Genomic DNA, 24,240 nt, shown 5'->3' with positions numbered 1-24,240 from the left:
TATTTATTATTTTATTTTCAGTTTGTAATCACTCTTTGAAAAATAACATTAATACATTAAAATTATATTTTGATACTTTTTTATACAATGTTTCGATTTTCCGATATTTTTTCTTATTTCGTTATGATTTTTGCGTTGTCATAAACACTTGTTTATATTTGAGGTTCACATAATAGCGGCTAGATGTAATTTCTCTTTCTAAAAAAAAAAGGGTCGATAACTCGTCTTTGTTGCTAATATTTAACTGTCATACAGAAGTGCCCTTAAATCTAGTGCCGTTGTTGGTTGATTTAGACGGCTATACTTATGCTGTTGATAAATTTTATATGGTTCCAATTATGAAGCTGAAGAATAAACTATATATTGCAAATCCTATAGAATTCTTGGCCTTTAGTGCAAACTATTCATAAGTATAATATTGAGGTCCTCGCAATTTATATGTAAATATGTTTCCTTTAGAAAATTCAGTCATGTTAACGATGTCATAGTTGAAACTGTTTAGTTTGAGGAAAATCCAAAACGCCTTTTTTTCAATAACAGATCCATTGTTTTATTCCTGAAACTCCAACCATATTTCTAAGAATTTTGTAATTTTAACTTTTTTCTTCTACAGAACTTATGTCTTTAGTTATGTTCAAGTGCGTATTTTATCTCTATATCTACAATTATATAAATGCAAGTTTGTCTGTTTGTGAGTTCTTTTCTCATAGACTCCGAAACGGCTGAACAGATTTTCTTTAAATTTTACAGAACTTTAGTATATAAGTCTGGGAGTGATCTTAGTTAAGTGTTGTCTCAGACCCCCCCACCAAATTATCGATAACCGAAACCATTCTTTTCATTTATCTATCATCGGTAAAGCGAATTTTTTTTCATTTCGTCGCTTAGCAACAATGATAGAAAAACAGGCCGTGAAAATTCTATTGTGGGAAAGTTGATAGCGTGTTTTTTTTTGTTTTTGTTTTTTTGCATGACGTCGTCTGTAGATTCAAACCCCGCACGTAAATGTCTTAATGTTTCTTTTTCGTAACCTGGACAGAAGTTTATTTGAAATAATTTTATAAAAGTCACATGGTTTCTCTAGAGTGCAGTGTAGAATCACATATCTTTGAGTAAATTACTGAATGGAGGCGTTTTAAGCTTCCTCCCGGTCGATTTCTCAGATGTCGATGACAATAAAAATATGGGAGTGTGAAATATCCGTTGATCATCTTTCAATCCCGGGCAACGACGGGTCTCTCTGCTAGTATTTTATATTTCTAGCGTTCACTCTAAAATGTTTGAGAAAATCCAGTATTAATTTAGACGCTTAGGAAGGTTGAAGTTTCAACCAAATGCTGACGGCACACAAAAACATACAATTCCGAATTATTTTAGACTTATGTTAGTTTATGGCTTACAGTACTGATAACATTTAATCCCCGTGGATTCAATATTTTTCTCTGTGTGGATTCCGTGCAGATTTTTACATTTATTCAAACGTTGTCTGGTTTGAGCAGAATCCAAGTGTTTATATTTTCAATGATAGGTTTATTGTATTATTTCTGGAATTTTATATGTTCATTTCTAAAAAAAGCATTTACAGTTTATGGTCTATGCCAATGTTGATTAGGTTTACTATGGCATTTAATAGTATTTTTTCCATCATTTTACACTTTCTGGACTTTTAAATTCTTAATTTATTTCTAAACTAAGGGAGTTTTTAAAGCCGACCAAGTCTTTACTCTAATAATAAATATTTGTCTATTTCCTCCGTAGTATTTTTTCTGTATAGTGCGCTTTCAATTACTACGATAAATATTTCTATTATATTTTTAAGCGTGGTTTATTTGTAAAAAAAAAAACATTGTTTTAAAAAAAAAAAAATTATTATACAAGCTGAACATATCCAGTGTTTGTTCTTAATTTCACTTCATTACGATTTTTTAACAATTTACATTTTGAATGTTTTTCTTTTCCACTTATATAAAGACATTTTTCGTGAATCCATTTTAATAATTTTGGTTATCTAGCGTATTTGTAATATCTATCAGATTTTTAAAAAGCAGCAGCATCATAACTTATAAAAAAAATAACGTAACTAATATTTGAATCAATATTCTCATATGTAATGTGCACATGCATATACACACATTTAAACAGACAGGTGAGATTTATATTATAGACTAGCAGTTACGCCGCGTCGGTACACACAACGCAGTCAAACACAAAATTCAGTACACTCAACATTGTCTTACTATCAACGGTTACCCTGTGAACTCGGAGTATGGGAAATTTCCATATATGCAAAAAAAAAAATAAAAAATAAATAAATAAATATATATACCCGGACTAACGATTACTATATTGTCTACTGTACACTCTTTAACCCTTATCCTCAAGTGGTCTCTTGGCATTGATAAGTGGTGAATCCTATGTAAAAAAAAAGAAAGAAATAAGGGTAAGGATAATGAGTAAATGTTGGATAAAATGATTATGAACTTGCCAGGATCCGAACCTGGAATCGTCTGATCCGTAGCCAGACACGTTATCCATCGCGTCATAAGTCCTGGCCGTATGACGAAAGGACTTGGCGCGATTGTATATAAACAGTGCTAAATTCTGGTGAATTCAGGTAACTTTGTCGACAAAAACGAAACGGTTCAAAAACCCTTATTTCGGGCTTTTTGTGTGACTCAACGTTGTTCGTTAGGAACCGTATATTGATAGGTACAATCTAGGGACTTAAAACTTTCAGGGGGGGGATATTTTTTTAATTCGGTGCATGAATTGGAAAGTTTTTATGGTATATATATATATACACACATAAATAAAAAAAACAATTTATTAATAGTGTATATATATATATATATATATGCATACACTAAGATCATTTTTAAAAAGTAACAGCGTTATAACTAAAAACACCTCATGTATATTTGAATCAAATGTATAGTTGCATACGTGAATCTAGAAAACGAGACACTGCAAGTTGTTTAGGTAATTTAGTTTTATATTCACAAATACTTATGCTTATACAGACTTGCAGTAATAATACAAATTTAAATGAATATAATGCAGTGAAAAAAAACATCTGTTACGTTCCTGTCACCGAACACTAATGGCATATTCCAAAAATCGCGTAATTTGATCAACTCATTTTTTGATAACAAAATCAAATTTTATTACCTGATTGATACGAGAGTAACCAGACGCCATGTGACTACATTTCAAATTCATTCCTCGTTACCTCATCCTTAATAATCTCAGAGTAACTGCTCATCAATGATTTCGTTGCAAACATTCGGTCTTTTTTTACAAACAATCTTACATTGTACGTTTTATTACTGTCGCCAACTTATTGCAAGACGTACACGTAACTGTTCCTGTTAAATTTTTAACATGTATCGCATGACAACCATATATCACAACATGCATTTAGTTATAAAATGTATTTTCATAACCATTTAGAAAAGCTTCTCTATCCTTAATGCTCCCGGTTTCTATTCTAATAAAAATGAAATTGAAAAATTAAAGATGGAGCAGGGCGTTTAGCTGCTTGTATTAGCAAATAAGAAATAGTGCATAATTTTATATATTACTTAAAGTTTTGTTTTGTGTCCGAAGATTAGCCATTTTGTGAATACATTTTATACGAAATAATCTTGAAACTTGACAGCTCAATAGAAAAATTACGATAAAACCACATGCACACCCAGACAAAGAAAATCACCTCTTTTAAAGGCTTACATTCAAATATCCGTGTACTTAGATAAAAAGAACAGATGAATGGATTATATGAACACTGTAAATAGTTAGGTGAAAGTAGAGAAAAGTGTTTTCTTTCAAGAGAATGTAAAAAATATCTTTGTCAACAGATGTTAAGAAAATAAACAGAAAAAAATACTGCCATCATTAATTACTTATGTAAAAAAAATAAAATATTAAATTTAAACAACGCTCGTGTGAATCCGTTGATTGCTGATCGAACCATAATTGAAATCCGGGTGGGGGACAAATTCTGCATGAGTAACATTCTTTTTTTAATTTCGTCTTTTGTTCAATTTTTGGAGTGGGCTATCAGCGATTGCAAACTAACAATTCAACCAAAATGCAAAAAATTCAACAATTAAATAATGATCATAAGTGCTTAGCTTCTAATACAAATCCCAGTAAATCAATCCCCCTTAATTGAAACCCTCAAGGGAAAGACGGAACCAAATTATTGCCAGATTCTATTTATAAACGATGCGGCTAAGAACTGACGATTCGGATTAATTCATGTCCTGCTACCAACCAATCAGAAACCAGAATTGCTCTATAAATATTAAACCTTCCTGTACAATTTCGCATGTTTTCTTCTCCGTGTCAACACGAGAAGAATCTTTTGCTGTGTGGATTCCAACTCGAGAACTGTCTACTGCAAACCAGTCAACTACCAGGACTTGTGTAGAACAACGAACACTCGGAAACTGTTCTGAAACTAAACATGGCTTACACTTCTAGACATGTCATGTTTATAAATAATTATTTCGCTTTCAAAATAAACATTTTTTTGTAATCGCCTAATGTCTACTTGCGTACAGGGACACTTACCTTCTATACGCATGCGATCGACTAACGCCTGCCAATTTCCAATCTTTCTTAATGTTAGACTCCTTACAAGCGCTTTCTACCGATTAAAAACTAGTTAAAACTTAATAAATTCGAATTTGACTCTCCATGTTTCGAGGGAAGTGTATTTAATTTTTTTTTTATATAAATGGAGACGAACATACAAGTTTATAAATTAGATGACGTTTTTATTTTCGTGCAGATGTACATAAATATTAAACAAATCATTTGTAGAAAAGTTTTTGTGGTTGTATTTATTTCGTTATTGCTATGCATGAAATGCACCTGCTTGGTTTTGTGTAATCACCGCGTGGCTCCTAAGGCTTCCCGTCTTGAGTTGGCTTATATTCCGGTCTGCGTTCTTTAATATACTAGCAGAGGTGCCCGGCGTTTCACAGGTATTTAGATGGTGTAGTAAGGCGCCTCAGGAGAGTTAAACAACAGTAGAGGGGGTGTCCGGGTGTGTGTAGGTGCTGTAGTAAGGAGCCTCAGGGTTGTAAAAAAGTGGTAGTAGTGGGGCGGGGAAATCAAAACAACAATAGGCAGACGTGTTAAAAAACAAAAGAAATGAGTGGTAGTCGACAGGAAGGCTTGAACCTTTGATACATGAGATGAATTCGTCCCAGATGAAGCTCCTATCTCGAATTAAAATTGCACCATTAAGGAGACAGTCAAACACGACACTCGACCATCTAGCGTTTACATTTGGAAACTCGTAAGTTTGATTTTCGCTCGTATGTAGGGGAGGATTTTTGCTCTGAAGGCTTCTCGTATCTCGAATTTCTCGTAACTCGGGTAGCCCGTATGTTACGTGTTCACTGTATATGTAAATCCCCTTAGGATTGGCATCCTAGTCAAGTTAGATCAGTATCAAACAGCTTTTGACGCCAAAATGGCATCCCGTTTAAAGACGGTCCTAATCAAGGATATTTTAAAGAGCAGGAAGTACTAATATAACAAGATTATAGAACTAATCTGTCGTTTTCAGTGAATAGAGAACAGTAATAAATGAGAAATATAAACATTGAAATCAAAGCAAATTTATAACAATTGTCCCGTTAAATTTATCAACATGGGAGAATCTATTAGCTGGAGATTCTATTTTAGCCCTCGACTTATAGTTATTGATGTTATAACAATAATCGCGTTGTTATATTGTATTATGTGAAGTAGGATTATACATTATAAAATGTATATACATATTACATTGTATAGATGGAAGATATTCAGTTATATTATATTGAGTGGTGGGGAGATATGTTCTTATAACATCTGTATTAAACGTATATATTGTATGCATGTTTGTTTAGCTAGGGGATATATCGACGTTTAAACTGAGGCATGTTGTATCAGAGTTATCACACGGGTATATTTTACAGTTCATGTATAAGTAGAAGAAAATAAGCTTCATACCTTCTTTTAATTCTTCGGTGGCGAGCTTCGTGAGGAAACCATATCATAACCAATTGACACCTCTGTTCTTTCCTGTGTGAAACAACAGAACACATAGCAACACATTTATCATAAATTTATTTCAGTTGTCTCAAATTGTCTTCAGAAGAATCTACATTTCTTGTCTACATGCTGATTCTTACAGCCCGCTTCCTGGCTTGAAGTACGTCTATTCCTCTGCTTGACTAAACTTCCCGACCTCTTGACCTCAGTTTCGGTGACGTAATCAGTTAAAAGACGTCCCCTTAACGTGAATATTCCGTCCTGTACGCCTCTTCAATGTTACTGTTTATAATTCTAGCAAATTTTTGTAAACCTCCTTAGCTAAACCCATTGCTACACTTTATAAACAATAAACAACTCCCAATATGAACTATTTTAAGAATATCATTGAATAGATAGATAAATAGACAGATCGATAATAACATTGATTTAATGTTAATTGTTTAAGAATATACCTATTGTTATTCAACCCGGTTTTTGCGTGTGTGGCACTGTATAACAAATTGCCCTGTCAACGTTTGTCTTAGAGACTTAAATATCTGTATTTAGAATATTTGGAAAGCATTTCAATTTTGCTTTTAACAGGTAAAAGTTTCTAAATATGGGTAAAAAATGTAATTAAAACTTGGAAGGGATAAGTCAAACTAATGTGTATCATTTATGCATTGAGAAATACACATCTATATGCTTAAGTCTGTCAATTTGTGAAGTTTTTATATGTATGTGGTCTTAGAATCTAATACAAAATTTGCATAAAGTATATTCTGGTATGCCTGCTAGGTTAGTGAAGATGAATTCTTATGTTTTGCTTGAATTAGTTGGTTGTTTTTGTTTTACGGCATATCAACCATTTTCAGGTTATTTATTGCCGAATACAGTGATTTTGAAGAAATGTTTTAATAGAGTATATTTTTTTCCTAGTCGATTTCTATTAAGCCCATAATTGGGACCCTAACAGCTACTGCCATTCTGGGTCAGAGTGGACATGGAAGCAATGGAAATTAAACGGTGGCTCCACACTACCCAAAGCTCGCAAGCTGGGACCCCACTATCGGATATAGTTTAAGGTCATATGCATGACCATGCTTGAATTAGCGCAGCACACACACATTATATATATATATATATATATATATATATATATAGTGTTCCAAAATGTTGGCCCCTTTGTCGCAGACAAATAATTTTGCAAATTTTCGTTAGAATGACCTCAATTTTTCACCCCTTGTGTAGAAACGTTTGAAGTTTTTGTGGGTAAAGTTTGGTATTCCTATCTTTTCAGGTTAAGAAATGTTCACTTCAAAAGAAAAGGCACTTTACGTGTTAGAGTATGTTTGGTCTTTCACCGAATACAGCGCAGCGTACCTTCAAAGTTTGCAAAGATGGCACCGACTACAAAACAAATTAGGAGTTGGCACGAAAAGCTTTTCAGCAAAGGACTGCTTATGCATACCAAAATACTACAGCGAGTGTGGCACGAGCTCGAAAACCGACTCGACGTGTGCAGAGCCACAGGCGGCGCTTATATTGACTATTTATGAAAATCTGTCAGAACAGACAAATATTTGTATTTTTCCTTGTAAATAAAACCAATAAAACGTATGACCTTCAACACAGTGTATTTGGTTTCATAAAGATCCATCCAGTAGTTTCAAAGATATGGTCATTTAGAATGGGGCAACTATTTTGGAACACCCTGTATGTGATATATATATATATATATATATATATATATATATATATATATATATATTATATGAAATATCGATGGTACACATGGAAACAGGAATAAGTATCGATAAATATAACGGGTGTTGAGAGATGCAACTTTCAAGATATGTCGTGTTTATCAAGAGGAAAATCTCTGCACGGTCATATCCTCCAAGTATTTAACAAAGAAAAATTTAAATCTAAACATTTATAATTGACATAAATTCACGAAGTAATATATTCCGAGATAGAAATTTAAAACCATAAAATAAATATCGTTAAAACTTAAGAAATTTAACATTCGGACAACTATAAAATAATCAATGAAGCTTCCCTAAGAAAAATAGGGGGAATCGTTAAATAAAAATGATTAATGTGAATGTTTTGTGAATGGAACTTCATTAATGTGAATGAAGTTTTATGAATGAAGCTAAAATTTTGGGATACCACTCTGGGACCTTAATATTATGTTTATAAATAGTTTGAGCAGCTAAACATTGCAAGGACAGATATTTTAAAGGAGTTTTAATGTCACCAATGAGTTTTAATGGGGTTGTGCCGAAATTATTGACTGCATCAATATGGCCGCCCGCGTCTGCAAACAGGTTAATCAAATTCAACCGATGAGTAGGTTCTATGTCTAGATTGGAGATTATATGCATCGGGGTGTTGTTGTCAGTGTCCTTGCAATTTGCATCATCCGAACAACTAAGAATGAATGGAATGGCAGGATAAATACTGGGTTCTTCGATCGCCAGGTGAAGTAACGTGGTCGGGTAGGGATCGGAATTCAACTTCAAGATTCTTCTGATCTCATTTTTAATTAAAGTCTTATCGTTTTTGCACAAGTCAAAGTATTCCATATAGGTTAACTTCCAGAGAAGAAGGAAGAGTAGTTGGACGTAGATTATTATGTAGAACTGACTTCGACCGTTGAATAAGTTTTTCCAATCGATTTCATTTATGAAACCCGTCATATTTCGAAATTGTGATACAAAGATATTTTTGTCAAAGGTATCGCTATGAAAATGATCTCGAAACAAGAACACTGCGGTTTCAATAGCCCTTTGACGAGAGTCAACGTAGCCAAATTCAGATTCATTTGGGACTCCATACAATAGAGCAAGTATATTTATTGCGCAATGCAAGTCTTTAGAAACGGAAACATGCTGTGCTACAAACACAAACGCATCCTGAAGAACACTGCTGCTGGTAGGAAGAAAACGGAGGAAAACGATCAACGCCTGGAGATAAAGGTCAGCATCATAATCCTCCAGAATATCTAGTTGTGCTCCGCATTTAAACTGGAAACCCAGATTAGTTTTAAATTCATTCCGGAATTCATCTGAAACGACACAAAAATGTTCGTTTCTGATTCGTAGCGACCGCCTCCAACATCGCAGTCCTTTTTCCAACTCCGATTGAAATACTATAAATTTAGCCCCGCACAGCTCCAAGACTCGCACATGATCCTTGGGCGAGAATAGTCTGTAATTCATCAGAAAGTGTTCGGCGTTATCCTTCTCATTCAAGATTGCTATACACAAAGCATTTTCCTCAAAAATATTTATCCCTTTCGTATCTACGGCATCAACTAGTAAGGTTTTCATTTTATCGATATCACCCAGCTCGGAAGCCTCTAAAAAATCGGTAGAATATGGACATAAATCCATATCAATAAAACCAAGTGCGGGAGGAATGCCAGAAAACTCCTTGTGTTTCATTAAATAGATTTGGCGATCTAAAAGAGAGTTGACGGCGAAATACTCGTTATATAATGCGTAAATAATAGAAGTCCTCACTTCGTGCTCATCAACACTAACGATTCCACGGCGTATTAAGAAAATGATTATTGAAATGTCCACGTTATCGATAGCGACTCGCAATGGTGATAACAATATTTGACGATCGGTAAAACGCTCAGAGATATCAGCTTCGCATTCATCCAGGAGATATTTAACGATGTCTCGGAAGCCGAGCTTACACGCATGTCCTAAAAGGGTTTTATTGTTCACGTTTCGGCTGACAATCGACTGGCGATGGTGTAGTGTCAACGGATTAAGTAATGAACGTATTCCATCGAGATTATTCGCAGTAATAAGATCGTTGATTGTCCGTTCGTTTGGTAAATTAGCCCGGCGCACGTCAAATGCAACACCCTCTGTCATCTGAAACGAAAATAGTTGCATTAGTATTTGGAAATATGCACTTTTCAAAATATTTGGACTCTCAGCTGTCATTTTGTGTATTTCACTATTCAACAGGTTTCTGTCTACGAGTAAGCAGATTTCATTCCTTGGTCTAGCGTCATCAATAGCTCCATTTACCTTGTTGGACCGCCGATAAAAGGAGGATTGACCTGTAAATTCACCCTTATCGCTTCGTGTGTTTCCATTTTTCTAAAAAAAAAAAATAAAAAAAAACACACACACACACACACACACACACATCCGCCTTGAAACTATTTGAACTTTTGTACAAGTAAAGCATGATACGAGTAAAAAAAAAGTAACAGAACTGATTTTCCGGGAAAACTCAGGTTGTCCCTCTAGGGGAGACTTTCGGGTTAAAATGGCTAAAATTGGCGCTTTTGTGCTTAAGAAAAATGATGCCTTGGATTTTTATAAAACCTGAAATTTGTAACTGATTTCTATATAATGATGTTTGTCTATACTTCGCGATAACACTTGGTTGAGCTCCAGGGATCTTTTAGACACTCCATTTTTGGGACTATTTTACCATATTTGTCCAAAATTTTCTGGGTATATATTGAGCAGTTTTGCATTGTGCTGAACTCAAATTTAAATATATTAAGGCCTTGTGAACATTTGGGTCTAAATGGGGAGGTGTGGACTTAGTCATTCCTTTTTCTTCATAACTCAAATTTACATATGTTAAGTCCTCAAAGTGCAGTGCTGTTCGTTTTCATTGGGATTTGTACGTCCCCTGGGGATTTGAGGGCTAAATGGGGGAGGGGTAGCAATGCTGTGTACTCACGGGGGACGATGCATGCTTCACTTGTTCTAGATTAATCCGCCGATATTGCCCAGGCTATGTGAATATAGGGTGATTCTTTTTTGGGACGACAGCTCGTCAAAAAGTACACCACGGGCCAAATTTCATCCCGTCATAAAACCAACTTTATACAGAAAAAAAAACTTTATTTTACACTTATCTCGCGAATAAACATGAAATTATATATATTGAAAACCGTGTTCATTATTTTTAATATCCAACAACGGAGTTGTAGTCAATGATTTCGATTTTAAAACAAAACGAATTTTTTTGATAATCTGTTTGGCGTACTCATCTTTTTTTTTTAAGAATAAAATAAAAATTGAATAAAGTTTATTTTCATAAGAATCTGTAGACATTTACTTAGCGAATAAGCATAAAAATGTGAAAACCCGCGTTTATTATATTTTAAATACCAAAATTATACACCGGGTATAAAGTTGGCTTCTTTTTTTTCTTAAACTGAAGTGACTTTGATAAAATTGCGTTTAGCGTACTCATGATTTATTTGTTCTAAAGAATAAAATTGAATAAAGCTTATTTTTACAAGAATGTTTAGACATTTACCTAGCGAATAAGCATAAAAATATACATGAAAAAACGCGTTTATTCTTTAAAAAAATCAAAATCATACACTGGGTATGTAGGTTGCTGTGTTTTCAGTATATAATTTCATATTTATTTGCGAGATAAGTGTAAAAATAAGGTTTCTTTTCTGTAGAAAGTTATTTTTATGACGGAACGAAATTTGACCCGTAGCGTACTTTTTGACGAGCTGGCGTCCCAGAAAAGAATCACCGTGAATATAGGATTTGAGAAAGATTATCGTCAATTTGTTTAACGCAGTTACATCCCTGAAAACGATAATTGATCGACTGCTTTTGAACACTGAATACATCCGATATTAAAAGTAAAACACGCTCCTCGTGTTTCGAATTTTCAGAAAATTTTCGAATAAGAGAATAGAAAGGTAAAGGTCGGAGAGTGTCACGTTAGAAATTGTATCAATAATTCACAAAATTAAAACAATGTAATCGTCAGCACGAGAATATTTAAAAGTAATTACTTTTCCCCTTCGTAATGTTGGGTTGTAAAAAGACTTAAAATATAAAGTGATTTTATTAGACGGCAAACTTTAAATTGGAAAATATTTGCTTTAATTGCATACTTGGTAACTATCAGTATTTGAGTTCAACATTTCATAATGAAGGGACTGAAACCAGATCAGAATTTGCAAATTACGATGATTTTGTTCGAAAATAATTTAAAATATTTTCTGAACGAATAATTTCAAAGAGACATTTAAAATGGCCACCTTATTCGTACGATTTAACGCAATAATGCCATTGTCTTTAGGGATGGTGAATTGGTAAATCAAGCAATATACCACTTGAAACGCAATATTCCCGCGTATTTGAAATACCGCGTAATTTAATGCGTACAGTCTGAGAAAATTCGAATTCTAGAATACGCTCAAGCCGCAGAGGCTATATTGCTTTTTTTAATTATTAATTCAAATAAATTTGTGAAATAAACCTCATTTGTAAGATATATTTCAGGGTTTTATTTAATGTTTGATACCTAAAATTTTTATAAAATTGTATTAACGTCACGGGTACGCCTACTTCTGAAGCGCCGGATATAGTAATCTTTCGCGAACGAGAGAGGAAGATAGATGCACAGAGACGACTGAATAAAAATTCAAATTAAAAATTTATGAAGGAACGTAAGCAAAAAAAGGGGGGGATACGTGCAACTAGACAGGAGACGTTTTACTTTATAAACAAAAAAAAAAAAAAAAAAAAGCCAGGCGTTGCGCCTGATTTACAAAGAAACTATATTTAATCTGCGTCCAGCCTAGATTATTGGGTACTCGCTCCTTTTGATTAGCCAGGCTTATATATAAACAAGGTTTCAAGGGCAAATTTAAAACCCGATCGCAATTTCAATAGTCGAGATCTTATTCGCTAGGATTCCACTCACGAAGTAAGGGAGCATTCAGATTTTAAATTATGTATCGACTGCTTGGATGGCTAAATTCATCCACGTGATATTATTACCTTACTATAGATCAAGTAAATAATTAAATTAAAACACGTTTACTAAAAACTACCAAGCGCCGTCGATGTTTCCCACAATTGAAACATCAGCCATGTATTATAGAATTAAAACATTGTGATACCTTACCTTTTACGTTTTTAATTTAATTATGATACAATCGAACCAATAGTTATGTTCAGTTAATGAATGACAGGGGGGGGGCTCCATTATGTTCTATGATCCAAGATAAATCAGAGTCGCTTTTAGTGTGATCAACGGAAGATGTTAATATTTGACTAACACTGTTTTAATTGTAACATTTCTCCAACGTCGTATGTTTAAACTAATTGAAAAGGTTGTCCCAAACTTATATACACTTGCTATACACTTTATAAGCTTTTCTCCAATCGCTGGACGTTTGATGAATACATCACTACTGAACCCAGGGTTAAGATTTTAAATTACGATATTTACGGTTATAATTTGTTCATCGAAATAAATAAAAAAAATAGTAAAAACGGTGTTACGGTAAGGAAGCGCTCGTCTCTTACATTCTAAAAGAATAAAAATTGGACATATCCGAAAAACAAGATACATGGGACTTAGAAGTTTAATCAACAAACAACTCCATATACAGTAAATACATGTTATAGCAAATAAAAGTCAAGTTAGTACTCATCTAGTGATTTTTTTGTGTGTTTAAAGTAAAAAAAAAATGTTCTTGAATAATCGGTTCTTATGAGCCGTTTGGCAGACAAGACATCGGTCTAAAGCCTTCGTGAAAGAAATATACCCTATATTGTCCACGCACCGCTCGTAAAGACGGTATATTTGAGATTAAAACTATTTAAATTTTGTAAAATTAGAAAAACGAGCCAGATAAGTACAAAATTAACTTATTGGCTATGAAAACGGTTATGAATCGTATATCTGAATATGAGCCCTTTTTCATTTGTTGTCTTCTCTGCTACATGTCATATGAGAACTTTATTAGAGGAGTCCAGTCAGCGTAAAAAAACATTACCCGACAATTAGCATAATGTCTTTTAGAAATAAAACACCGATAATCAATTATTCGGTACATTTTTGGTACTGTGCTGCAATAACGTAATTTTGAAAACTATTCTTTATCTGGGGACGGCTTTGTAACTATTTTGTTCTTGAACCTAACAGTTTAATAAAGAAAAAATTATATCGTGAAACTTGAATTTAACCTGAAAAATAAAGAACTATTTAAAAAATAGCGCGATACCAAAACAATTATTTTTTAAAATCTTTTCCATTTTTTTAACTGGTTGATCCGAGCATTGATGAAATGGAAAATCGAGCGGCAAAGTAGTTATGCTTAAAAATGCTTCAGAAGTCTTGGTTGCATTTTCCTCCTACAACAGACAACACCTTATCCAACATACAAATATCTGTGCACGAGGTCGCCAAACTAATCAAGAACCTTGATTCCAGTAAAGCAACTGGCCCAGACGGCATTCCAATCATAGTGTTGAAACAGCTTCGACCAAAACTTGCCCCAATACTAACAAAATTGTTTAAGCGTTGTCTTAAGGAGAAGTGCTTTCCAACACCCTGGAAAAGCTCGTCAGTATGCCCTGTATTGAAGAACTCAGGTGATAAGTTATCCTTCTCTCAGTACAGACCAATAAGTCTCTTGTGTCATCAGCAACTTACTAAATATACTAAATAAAGAAATGGTCAACCACCTCAGCAGAAATAACCTTAGTGACATGCAATATGGTTTCCGTTCTGCTAGATCTACAGCTGATGTGCTAACAGTTATATCCCATCGGATTAGTGAATCTCTTGACAAAGGCTTCCTTTCTAGGGCAATTGCTCTTGACATATCAAAGGCATTCGATAAGGTTTGGCATAAGGGCATATTTCACAAGATTTCCAGCTACGATATAACTGGAAATGTTTTCTCAATAATTAAATCATTTCTGATAGATTCATAAGAATAGTGGTTGATGGGCAGAAATCAGAGGCCCTCAGTATTAATGCTGGAGTCCCTAGGGGTCAATCCTGGGCCCAACTCTCTTCCTGATCTACATAAATGATCTCCCAAAACACAATCCATTCGTTGACATCTATGCTGAACATGACCATATACGGCAACACAAAGGCCGTAAATGACAAAGCTCTCTGATCCCCCCCACTTTGATCTTGAGCGCATCGTTTAGTGGGGAAAGACATGGCTGGTTACTTTTAATGCATCTAAAACCAAGCTCCTAACTTATCAACGCTCTGTTCCTCATCTAGCATCAATTGAAATGGATGGCTCTCATCTTGGGGAGTCTTCATGTTTTGACAAGCTCCTGGGTTTAACCTTTACTTCTGATCTGAAATGGAACACGTATATCAAGTCTGTCCCCCGGGCCGCTGGGAAAATGGTAGTATCCTGCTACCGCTCCAGAAGATATCGCACTATTGATGCAATTCTCTATCTGTATAAGAGCCAAATACGTCTAAAGATGGAGTACTGCTGCCACATCTGGGCTGGAGCTTCAAAAACAGCCTATCCTGCCTTGATAAAGTACAAAATAGACTTCGTGGTTTAGTGGGGGATGCTCTTCTCTTCCCTGCAACCTCTCTCCCACAGAAGAGACGTTGCGAGCCTGTCTTTGTTTTATCGTAATTTCCATGGCAAGTGCTCGTCCGAGCTCCAATCTCTGGTCCCCCTCGCCAATCCTTCATGATAAACACCCGTCTAGCTAAAACCACTGTCAGTAATTTCCCCCCACACTTTTTATCTGTGCTTAAATCAAAACGTAGATTCCATGAACATAGCTTTTCTGAGAAGTGCACGCCTGTGGAAGTCTCTTCCGTTTGCCTGTTTCCCACCTAACTACAACTTGGACGTCTTCAAGTCCAACATAAACAAATTCCTGATTAATCGCCCCCCCTCTTAAGACACTTTATCAAATCTCCAATATAAACTATTACTACGATATTACCCCATTGATTATTGTACACAAAATAACCCTTATCCTCGAGTGGCTTACGGGCCTTGATAAGTGGTAACTCCCATGTAAAAAAGTTATCCGGCTAATCAAGAATAAACTGGCAATATTTATGCAGAAAAGGCACCGTGCTAGAATTTAGTGATAAATTCATTCGTAAAATTGGGAGGGAAGGGCGATTTGATGAAATTGTTATTGTTTCACCTTGAGCATTAGTCACATAACGTAACCCCCAAAGGGGTTGTATTACTATACACAGATTCAAAAAAAAAAAAAAAAAAAAAGTTAAAAAAAATAAATAAATGTTATCAAAGGTAAAACAAGTTGCCTTTCTACCTAACTGGATAAGTTTAGTATTTTTACTTAATAGAACATGTTTAATAAGCTCGGAAAAAAAAACAGTTTACCGATGTATTTACAAATGGTGCCAGACTCTTGCACACGGTAAGTTTGGGAAAATTGGTAGTTAACTAAAAAGAACTACAAAATAGTGTTAGAAACTAGCTCAATACCGTGACATAGGCTAACATATTCGGTGTTTTATTTAACAGTATTTTGTATAATCTTCAGTTTCAACTCATTTTCCCAAACTTATTGTTCAGAGAGTCGGGCGCCATTTGTAATTTTCAAATACATCGGTAAACACTGCATGTTTTTCGAGATGAAAAAAAACATGTTTGATTAAATAAAAATACAGACTTATCCAGTTATGTATAAAAGTAACTTATTTTGCCTTTGATAATCTTTTTAATGTTTTGACAACTTTTGAATCCATCTGTATCGTAATACAAACTAATAAAAACTCAAGATAAGTAAAGTAAGCCAAATAATCTACATGAAAGAAACAAAAGGTAATTATTCAAAGTATATTTCTTCATTCAATTGTCAACGAATAAACGCTCAGGCGATTGCCATTTACAATAGGAAAAAGGTTGTGGAAATTTAGGTGGCTATGTACAAAGAGCAACTATACAGGGAAAAATCGTGTCAGGCCAAGGCCGCCTTGAAGCCCTGTTGTGTGGGTTGGTTTACAACTCCATCGTGTAGCTGGCTCCACAGATATACCACTCGATCCTAGAACGCTTCCGTAACCCTTGAAAGTAAACCTTTTTCGCTTGCCCACGGAGCCAGTGTGCCGGGGCAGGAATCAAGAACAGGTCTCGATCCAGGCCGCAGCGTACACAGAAGATATTGTACCTATTTACACTGTCTCCCCACGGGACAGAATTAGACACCAGGGTCGTTTTTTTTTAACGCCGAGAAAAGGTAAAAAAATAAAAATCGTCTAAGTCGTGAAGGACTGCTTCTCCACCGAAAGAGAACAAGAAATGGAAGTGCAGCATCCGAAGAACAGATACTACACTTTGATCTTGGCCAAAAGGCCAAGTCAAGTGAAACCAGGAGATATTGCAGACGAGGATGAAATAGCCTCAAAGTCTGAGCTCAAGAGAAAAAGATTTAGAGCTTTTAAACATTGCTCTAGGCCGGCCACTATTCTGGGCGCCAAGCGCTGAACACATTCGAGACGCTGGACGTACTTCACGTAAGTGTGTGGTTGGAATACGGTATTCGAAAATTGGGCACAGTGTAGAGGGGAAGGAAGATAGAGGGAGTGAGACGAATAATGAAGCGTCGAATAAGAAACAGGACACCCCTGGTGTTGTTAGCAGCGATGATGCAGTGTTCAGAGGGTGTGGAATGCAAAATCAGTCTAAATTCTTGGCTTGACTGACGGACTCAGCCAGCCTGGTTGGGAGTCAAGGGGGGTATGGAGGAGTTAGGAGATATCGGCTGCACTTTGCGACGTTTAAACTCAGGTCTCACTCCAGATTCTTTGCTGGGGGTCTTCAGAGTCGCTACGGGTGTGCAAGAATGTTGACGTCATCAGCAAATTAGAGAGGCAACTGAGAAATCACTTCAACCAAGAAATTGATGAAAAGGGGGGCTGCTAATGCACTTATCGATCCACGCTTTTTTATTTTTAAATAAGATCTCCAAGATTAAAGTGTTATATGGGTTTTTATTTAATATTAAGGTTACAGTACAGAATAGATATAAAACACCCTTCCCATGTAAAGAAGGGATTTCTAAATCATTGGATTATTTAATATCAATAAGTTGGTTGGTTGTTTTACGGAATATCAACCCTTTTCGGGTTATTTAATGCCGAATCCAAAGATTTTGAAGAATTTTTTTTTTAATAGAATATATTTGTTTTCACGTCGGTTTCTATTAAACCCATAGTTGAGACCCTAACAGGTACTACCACTCCGGGTCAGAGTGGACCTGGGAGCAATGGTAATTAAAGGGTGGCTCCACACTCCCCAAAGCTGGGGCCTCACCACTGGATATATTTTAAGGTCATATCCAGGACCCCCACTGAGGGACTTTTACCCTCTGCAGGGGGGGGCAGTCGGCCTATTCTAATGCCCCACCGACAGGGCCCAATATCAATAAGTGCACTAGTACCAAAATGTAAAACAACAGGAGACTAATGATTGAACCATGTATCACACGACTTGTTTTACTGCATACATTGGAAATGCAGCCGATGGCTTGAATAGCTTGTAATGACATAAAGAACCCGCATTCTTTACATTAGCAGAATGATTGTTAACTGATGTGCTTTCAGCATATTTAATAAACAAATATCGAAAATATTAAGTGTAAAATCCTATCTATAACAAATGTCAAGGACCTTATTATTCATAAGTATCAGAAAAGCTTCTGCAAATTGATACTTATCTGAACAACAAATAAATGATTAAAAAATACTGAGAAATTCAAAATTTACAGTTCAGGAAAAATGTATCACAAAATCTTTCTTCACACATCAAGGTTAAGAATTTTGTAGATAATTATTAAGAAAAATTTTAAGAAGTAAATAATAAAATACACAAGATTTTCTGTCCAACTTTACCTTTTGTTTTTTTTTACCGTTCATTCTCTTGGGTATTGTTCACAGCAACGTCCATTTTTATACTTCCGTGCGAAGTTCATGCTAAACATGTTTACATATATCACTTGATAAAAAGTGTGTAATTCCATTCAAGTAGATAAATCAAATAGTGTTTAGCGTTTCCCTGAAAAAAAAAAGACCAAGGTGGATGCGAGGTTCGCGCCTTCCTGGCGTGACAATTGCTGTTTCTTTTTAGTGGTATTTTCTGTTAAGTAAATGTGACGATTTTAATTTTTCCAAATCTCAAAACAACTTTTTGACCGAGATTAATTTTGTTTTCATTATACCGTTGAAGTTTATGAACCACAATAAAATAACGCTACTCCTATAAATGGGGTGGGGGTGATGTATTTATATTCATGTTAAATCCCCTTTTTTATTTATTTAAAAAGAAAATACAACTTTGTTAATAATGTTTTGTGGAATTGTATTAATCTGCAAAAGTTCCATATTCTTTTAAATATTCATTGTAAATAATTCCCTGTTAATTTTTCTAAGTTTTCTACTGGGATGATAATCTTAAGCTAATGATTACGTGTAATTATATTCATGCAGACAATCTACATGACTTGTACTTGCGTAATATTTACGTAAAAGGATTATAGAAAAAAACATATTTCTATATAAATTTATATATGCGTATATATGTTTGTTTAAAAGATTACGCCTACCAAACTCCTCTACAGACATGAAACTTGATATATACGGTATTCGAACCCATGTGTAACATTATAATTTAGTCTTCGCCGGAGAAAATCGGTGAAAATATGTGACTATTAACAAAAATGAAATTTGGCAGTTGAAGGTCGAACGACGGCATTACGAATATGCATGCGCAACGTAATAGCTATTGATTCATGTTTTAATTTTTTATCATTGCACGAAACATGTGTTCATAGCCGAGGCATTAACGTCAGAAGAAATAGCAAATCGTAAGCTAAACATTTTTGTTTCGATATACAGTAGTGGCGCACGAGTTATTTTTACTTTAACTTTTTAATTCATTACTATATATTGGGTCCAATATAATATAATAATAAACAGAAAATAGGCATTAATCAAGATATCATATTTAAGTGCATTTTCGACCGGGAAAAAGTTAATGTGTAAGCCGAGTGGAAAATGTTTTCTGCAAAGAGAACTAAACAAAAATCAACTATATTAAAAAATATAACAAATAGTATATCCGTAGGAAATGTAATAAAGGGAAACTTTGTATATTAGTGGTGTAAATTATTTTACATACAAAGAAGGTAAAAAAAAAACTGGCGTAAATGTAGTAAAATACAAACTGAATGAAAAGTAATAAAAATGATAATTTACATTTTTGTTAATCTCATCGAGTATATACTTAAATTGTAGATTTTAAAAAAATAAAATTGAAAAAATAAAATGTTATGACTTATCGTCGGGGATCTTTTCTCAATTATAAGGCCGAGAAAAATATTGTCAAAGAATCCGTGTTCAATTTTGTAGAACGTGATACTAGAAAACTATTTTGCGACGAGAAATGTCATAAGGATTATTTTTCAATCTGAAAGGTAAGTTCGTAATTGATGAGATTAACGTGAATAAATTGTCAATTGTGGAATTTGGAGGGGACGTAAATTGCCTCGCCAGAGATGTGTTCATATTATCATTTCATAAGATTTTTGCGCTCGATCGAATGTTATACTTTATTAAATCAAATAATTCAAGAAAGAAAGCTGGGACGATTTTATTTTAATGTAGAAGGCAAATATTTTACAAATGGTACCATATCATGTACTGTTTTAAAGAAAAACAAAATGAAATAGTTGTAAGTCGTTTCAGAGACTGCAAAATATTGGATCCTTGTTTCGAAAAGCTGTACCGTATCACGTATTGCTACATCAAAGGAAACGGTGCCGCCGCTTTTGGGGCAAATGTATTCACGTAATATAAGTATAGCCAATGATAATCATTTTAATGCTAGTAATTAGAAATTATTATGATCGACTTGTAAAGAGTAATGGTGGTTATATGTGTATGAGTGTTTTTTTTTTACACAGTGATCACCACTTATCAAGGCCCGGAAACCACTCAGGGATAAGGGTTATTGCAAGTACATCACGTTAGTGAGGAGATTTTATGAAGTGTTTAATTAGGGGGGGCGGTTCATTAGGAATTTGTTAACATTAGACTTGAAGACATCCAAGTTGTAGTCCGGAGGGAAGCAGGCAGACGGAACAGAGTTCCACAGGCGTGCAGTTCTAAGAAAGAAGCTTTGCTCATGAAATCCGCGTTTTGATTTAGGCACAGATATAGAGTGGGGGAAATTTTTCACAGTGGATTCAGCTAGACGGGTGTTTTTCGTGAAAGATTGGCGAGGGGGACCAGGGATTGGAGTTCAGACGAGCACCTGCCATGAAAATAACGATAAAACAAGGATAGGCTCGCAACGTCTCTTCTGTGGGAGAGGGGTTGCAGGGTAGAGAAAAGGGCATCCCCCACTAAACCACGAAGTCTATTTTGTACTCTGTCAAGGCATGATAGGCTGTTTTTGGCAGCTCCTGCCCAGATATAGCAACAGTATTCCATCCTTGGCCGTACTTAGCTTTTATATAGATAGAGAATTGCATCAGTAGTGAGATATCTTCTGGAGCGGTAGAAGGATCCCACCATCTTTCCTGACGTTGGCAACAGACTTGATGTACGTGTTCCATTTCAGATCAGTTCATAACAGTGTCAAGGTCAATATAGATATTTATATATTTACCCTGTCCTTAATGAGAGAGTGGGATTACAATTCAGGAAGAGGGAAAAATACAGACAACTTCGTCTATAGATCTTGGCGATCGTGATGATGTTGCCCGTACGAAGTAAGATAGGATATTATTATAAATGTGTCTGTAACGGCGTTTAAAAGTTACATAAGATGGTGGGTAAAAGTTTAGACATAATTAATTTTTATGTGGCAGATGTTATTGCAAGCCTACCGTAATTTGGTTCAGCAGGGAATTTCTGCGATCAAAATATTGTTTGTTTTGTTTTTTTTGTATAGGGGTCACCACTTATCAAGGCTCGGAAGCCACTCGAGGATAAGGGTTATTGAGTGTACTGTAGTCAAATGGATAATATCATAGTAGTCAATAGTGGATATTTGGTAAATAGGATTATTTAAGGAGACAGTTCATCAAAATGTGTTTATGTTAGACTTGAAGACTACGGAATTGTAGTCAGATGGAAAACAGGCGAACGAAAGCGAGTTCCACAGGCGTGAAGTTCTAAGAAAGAAGCTTTGTTTATGGAATCTACGTTTTGATTTAGGCAAAAATAAAGATTCGGGGAAATTATTTACAGTGGTGTGAGAGTGTTTTTCGTGAAGTTTACCGAGGGGAGATCATAGATTGAAGCTCAGACGAACACCTGCCATAGAAATAACGATAAAGCAGAGACAGACTCGCAACGTCTCTTATATGGGAAAGAGGTTGCATAGAAGAGAAAAGCGCACCCCCACTAAGCTACGAAATCTATTTTGAATTTTGTCAAGGCATTATACTGCTTCTAGCAGCTCCTACCCAGATGTGAGAATAGCACTCTAGCCTTGGATGTGCTTGGATTTTATATAGATAGAGAATTGCACCAGCAGTGAGATATCTTCAGGAGCGGTAGAAGGATCCCATCATTTTTCTTACGACCTTGGCAACAGATTTGATGTACGTGTTCTATTTAAGATTAGGAGTAAAGGTCAAGATAAGAAGATTGTCAAAACATGAAGCCTTTCCAAGACGAGAGCCACTCATTTCAAATGATGTAAGATGGGGATCAAAGCAATGATGATGTAAATATAGAAGCTTTGTTTGAGATGCATAAAAAGTAACCAACCACCCTTTTCTTAATTGTACCACGTGCTCAATATCAGATGAGAGAGAATCAGAGAGAACATGGTCATTTACGACCTTTGATGTGTTGTAAAAGATGGTAATATCGTTAGTATAAATGTCTACGAATTATCTAAGGATGTCTTTTGGGAGATCATTGATTTAGATCAAGAACAGAGTTGGGCTCAGAATGGACACTTGAGGGACTCCAGCATTAATACTGTAAGCTTCTGATTTCTGTCCATCAACCGCTACACTTATGAGCCTATCAGAAATAAATGATTTAATAACTGTGAAGATACTTCCATCTATACCATAGCTGAATATCTTGTGAAGTATGTCTTTATACAATACCTTATCAAACGCATCTAATATTTCAAGAGCAATTGCCCTAGAAAGAAAGCCTTTGTTTTGAGAGATTCGCTAATCCTATGAGGTATAACTGTAAGCACATCTTCTGTAGATCTCTCTCTATCTTTATATATATATATATATATATATATATATATATATATATATATATATATAAGATATTTTTTAAATAAGGAAGGGATTGGGATTTATCCTGCACTTTCATTTCAATTCAAGTAAAACGAAGAGGTTTTATAGGTTTTCGAGACTGCTGAAAACGAATATTTTGGGCAGATATGTAGTGTTCTAAATAATTGGACATATTTTTCTAATCTATTACTTAATTATTTTCAGTGCATTAACGTGGATAGGGTGTTTTTTTACCACGCAGGGGAATTAGTCCTTGTTCAATTAGGAATAAAATCTGGTCACCAGTGAAATCCTAAGTTATTATATTAGATAATAAAAGTGTTTACATCAATAAAACTACTTGTCTTCTGCAAATTTCTTGTTCCATTTTAGTATATCTACACATCTATAAAGGCCGTCTATTTTACGGTGAATGTCGAGTTGCAGTCAAAGTTTAAAAAATTCGAATTTATATGCCTTAAGTATTATAATAAAATAATAGCACTTGTGCATATGTGCGAATGTAGATCTTTTTATATACAAGTATCTATCAATATTGATGACGATTTACGGAAATGAAACGAGACCCGTTAGTGGAATAAAAAAAATATTGATATAAATTTGGAAAGAAAACAAATAAGAAAATCAAAGGTTCGTGGAAATGACATCCAATTAAATATCGGTATCTCTAAGATTTATTTACGATTATCGGAAATTAGTTCGAATTGATTGATGAATTAATATAGGAAAGTCAAAGAATTGTAAGACTGAAAACTATTGCAACTGGAGATTAAACAATTAAAAATATGTCAGCATTGGCAATCGTTTAAATATGCACATAGTGCCCAACATGGTATGGCCGTAGATACGCTCAAATATTATTGTTTAACTGGTGCAATTTTCGTATTTATTTTTATAGAACTACTAATCTATTGATTATTTTATAGAACCCGATATAAAATAGGGATTTCAAATGTTGTTTTTAATATATGACTTGAAACAAAAACAATATATATATATATATATGTGTGTGTGTGTGTGTGTGTGTGTGTGTGTGTGTGTGTGTGTGTGCCTTTTTATTGTACAGACGTCATTGGTTACATATTTGCATACATGTTTTAGTGGAGTCATAATTCAAGGACAGCACTTCATCACACCAAAAAAGAATTGATAA

At 34.7% G+C, this 24,240-nt stretch overlaps 1 protein-coding gene and 1 pseudogene across 2 annotated transcripts; both read right to left on the bottom strand.

Annotated features, from left to right (window-relative positions):
• Positions 1-6,459: 6,459 nt before the first annotated feature.
• Positions 6,460-18,810, bottom strand: LOC145254697 (uncharacterized). 2 transcript variants are annotated; one of them, XM_080113361.1, is made up of 2 exons: positions 18,706-18,810; positions 6,460-9,926 (listed from the first exon to the last, which is right to left on the bottom strand). In XM_080113361.1, exons 1-2 carry the CDS (start codon positions 18,727-18,729, stop codon positions 8,160-8,162), a joined length of 1,791 nt encoding a protein of 596 aa, XP_079969487.1. In that variant the 5' UTR covers positions 18,730-18,810; the 3' UTR covers positions 6,460-8,159. The 2 variants fall into 2 exon arrangements, with proteins under 2 accessions (XP_079969487.1, XP_079969488.1); XM_080113362.1 differs by lacking the exon at positions 18,706-18,810 and adding an exon at positions 12,961-13,132.
• Positions 16,953-17,181, bottom strand: LOC145255053 (U2 spliceosomal RNA; annotated as a pseudogene).
• Positions 18,811-24,240: the final 5,430 nt, after the last annotated feature.

This window comes from Euprymna scolopes, chromosome 30 (assembly GCF_053919585.1).
Source record: "Euprymna scolopes isolate OS-2025 chromosome 30, ASM5391958v1, whole genome shotgun sequence".
Lineage (NCBI taxonomy): Eukaryota > Metazoa > Mollusca > Cephalopoda > Sepiida > Sepiolidae > Euprymna > Euprymna scolopes.
The sequence above is the reverse complement of the archived record's forward strand: the minus strand, read 5'-3'. Positions and strand labels throughout refer to the sequence as shown.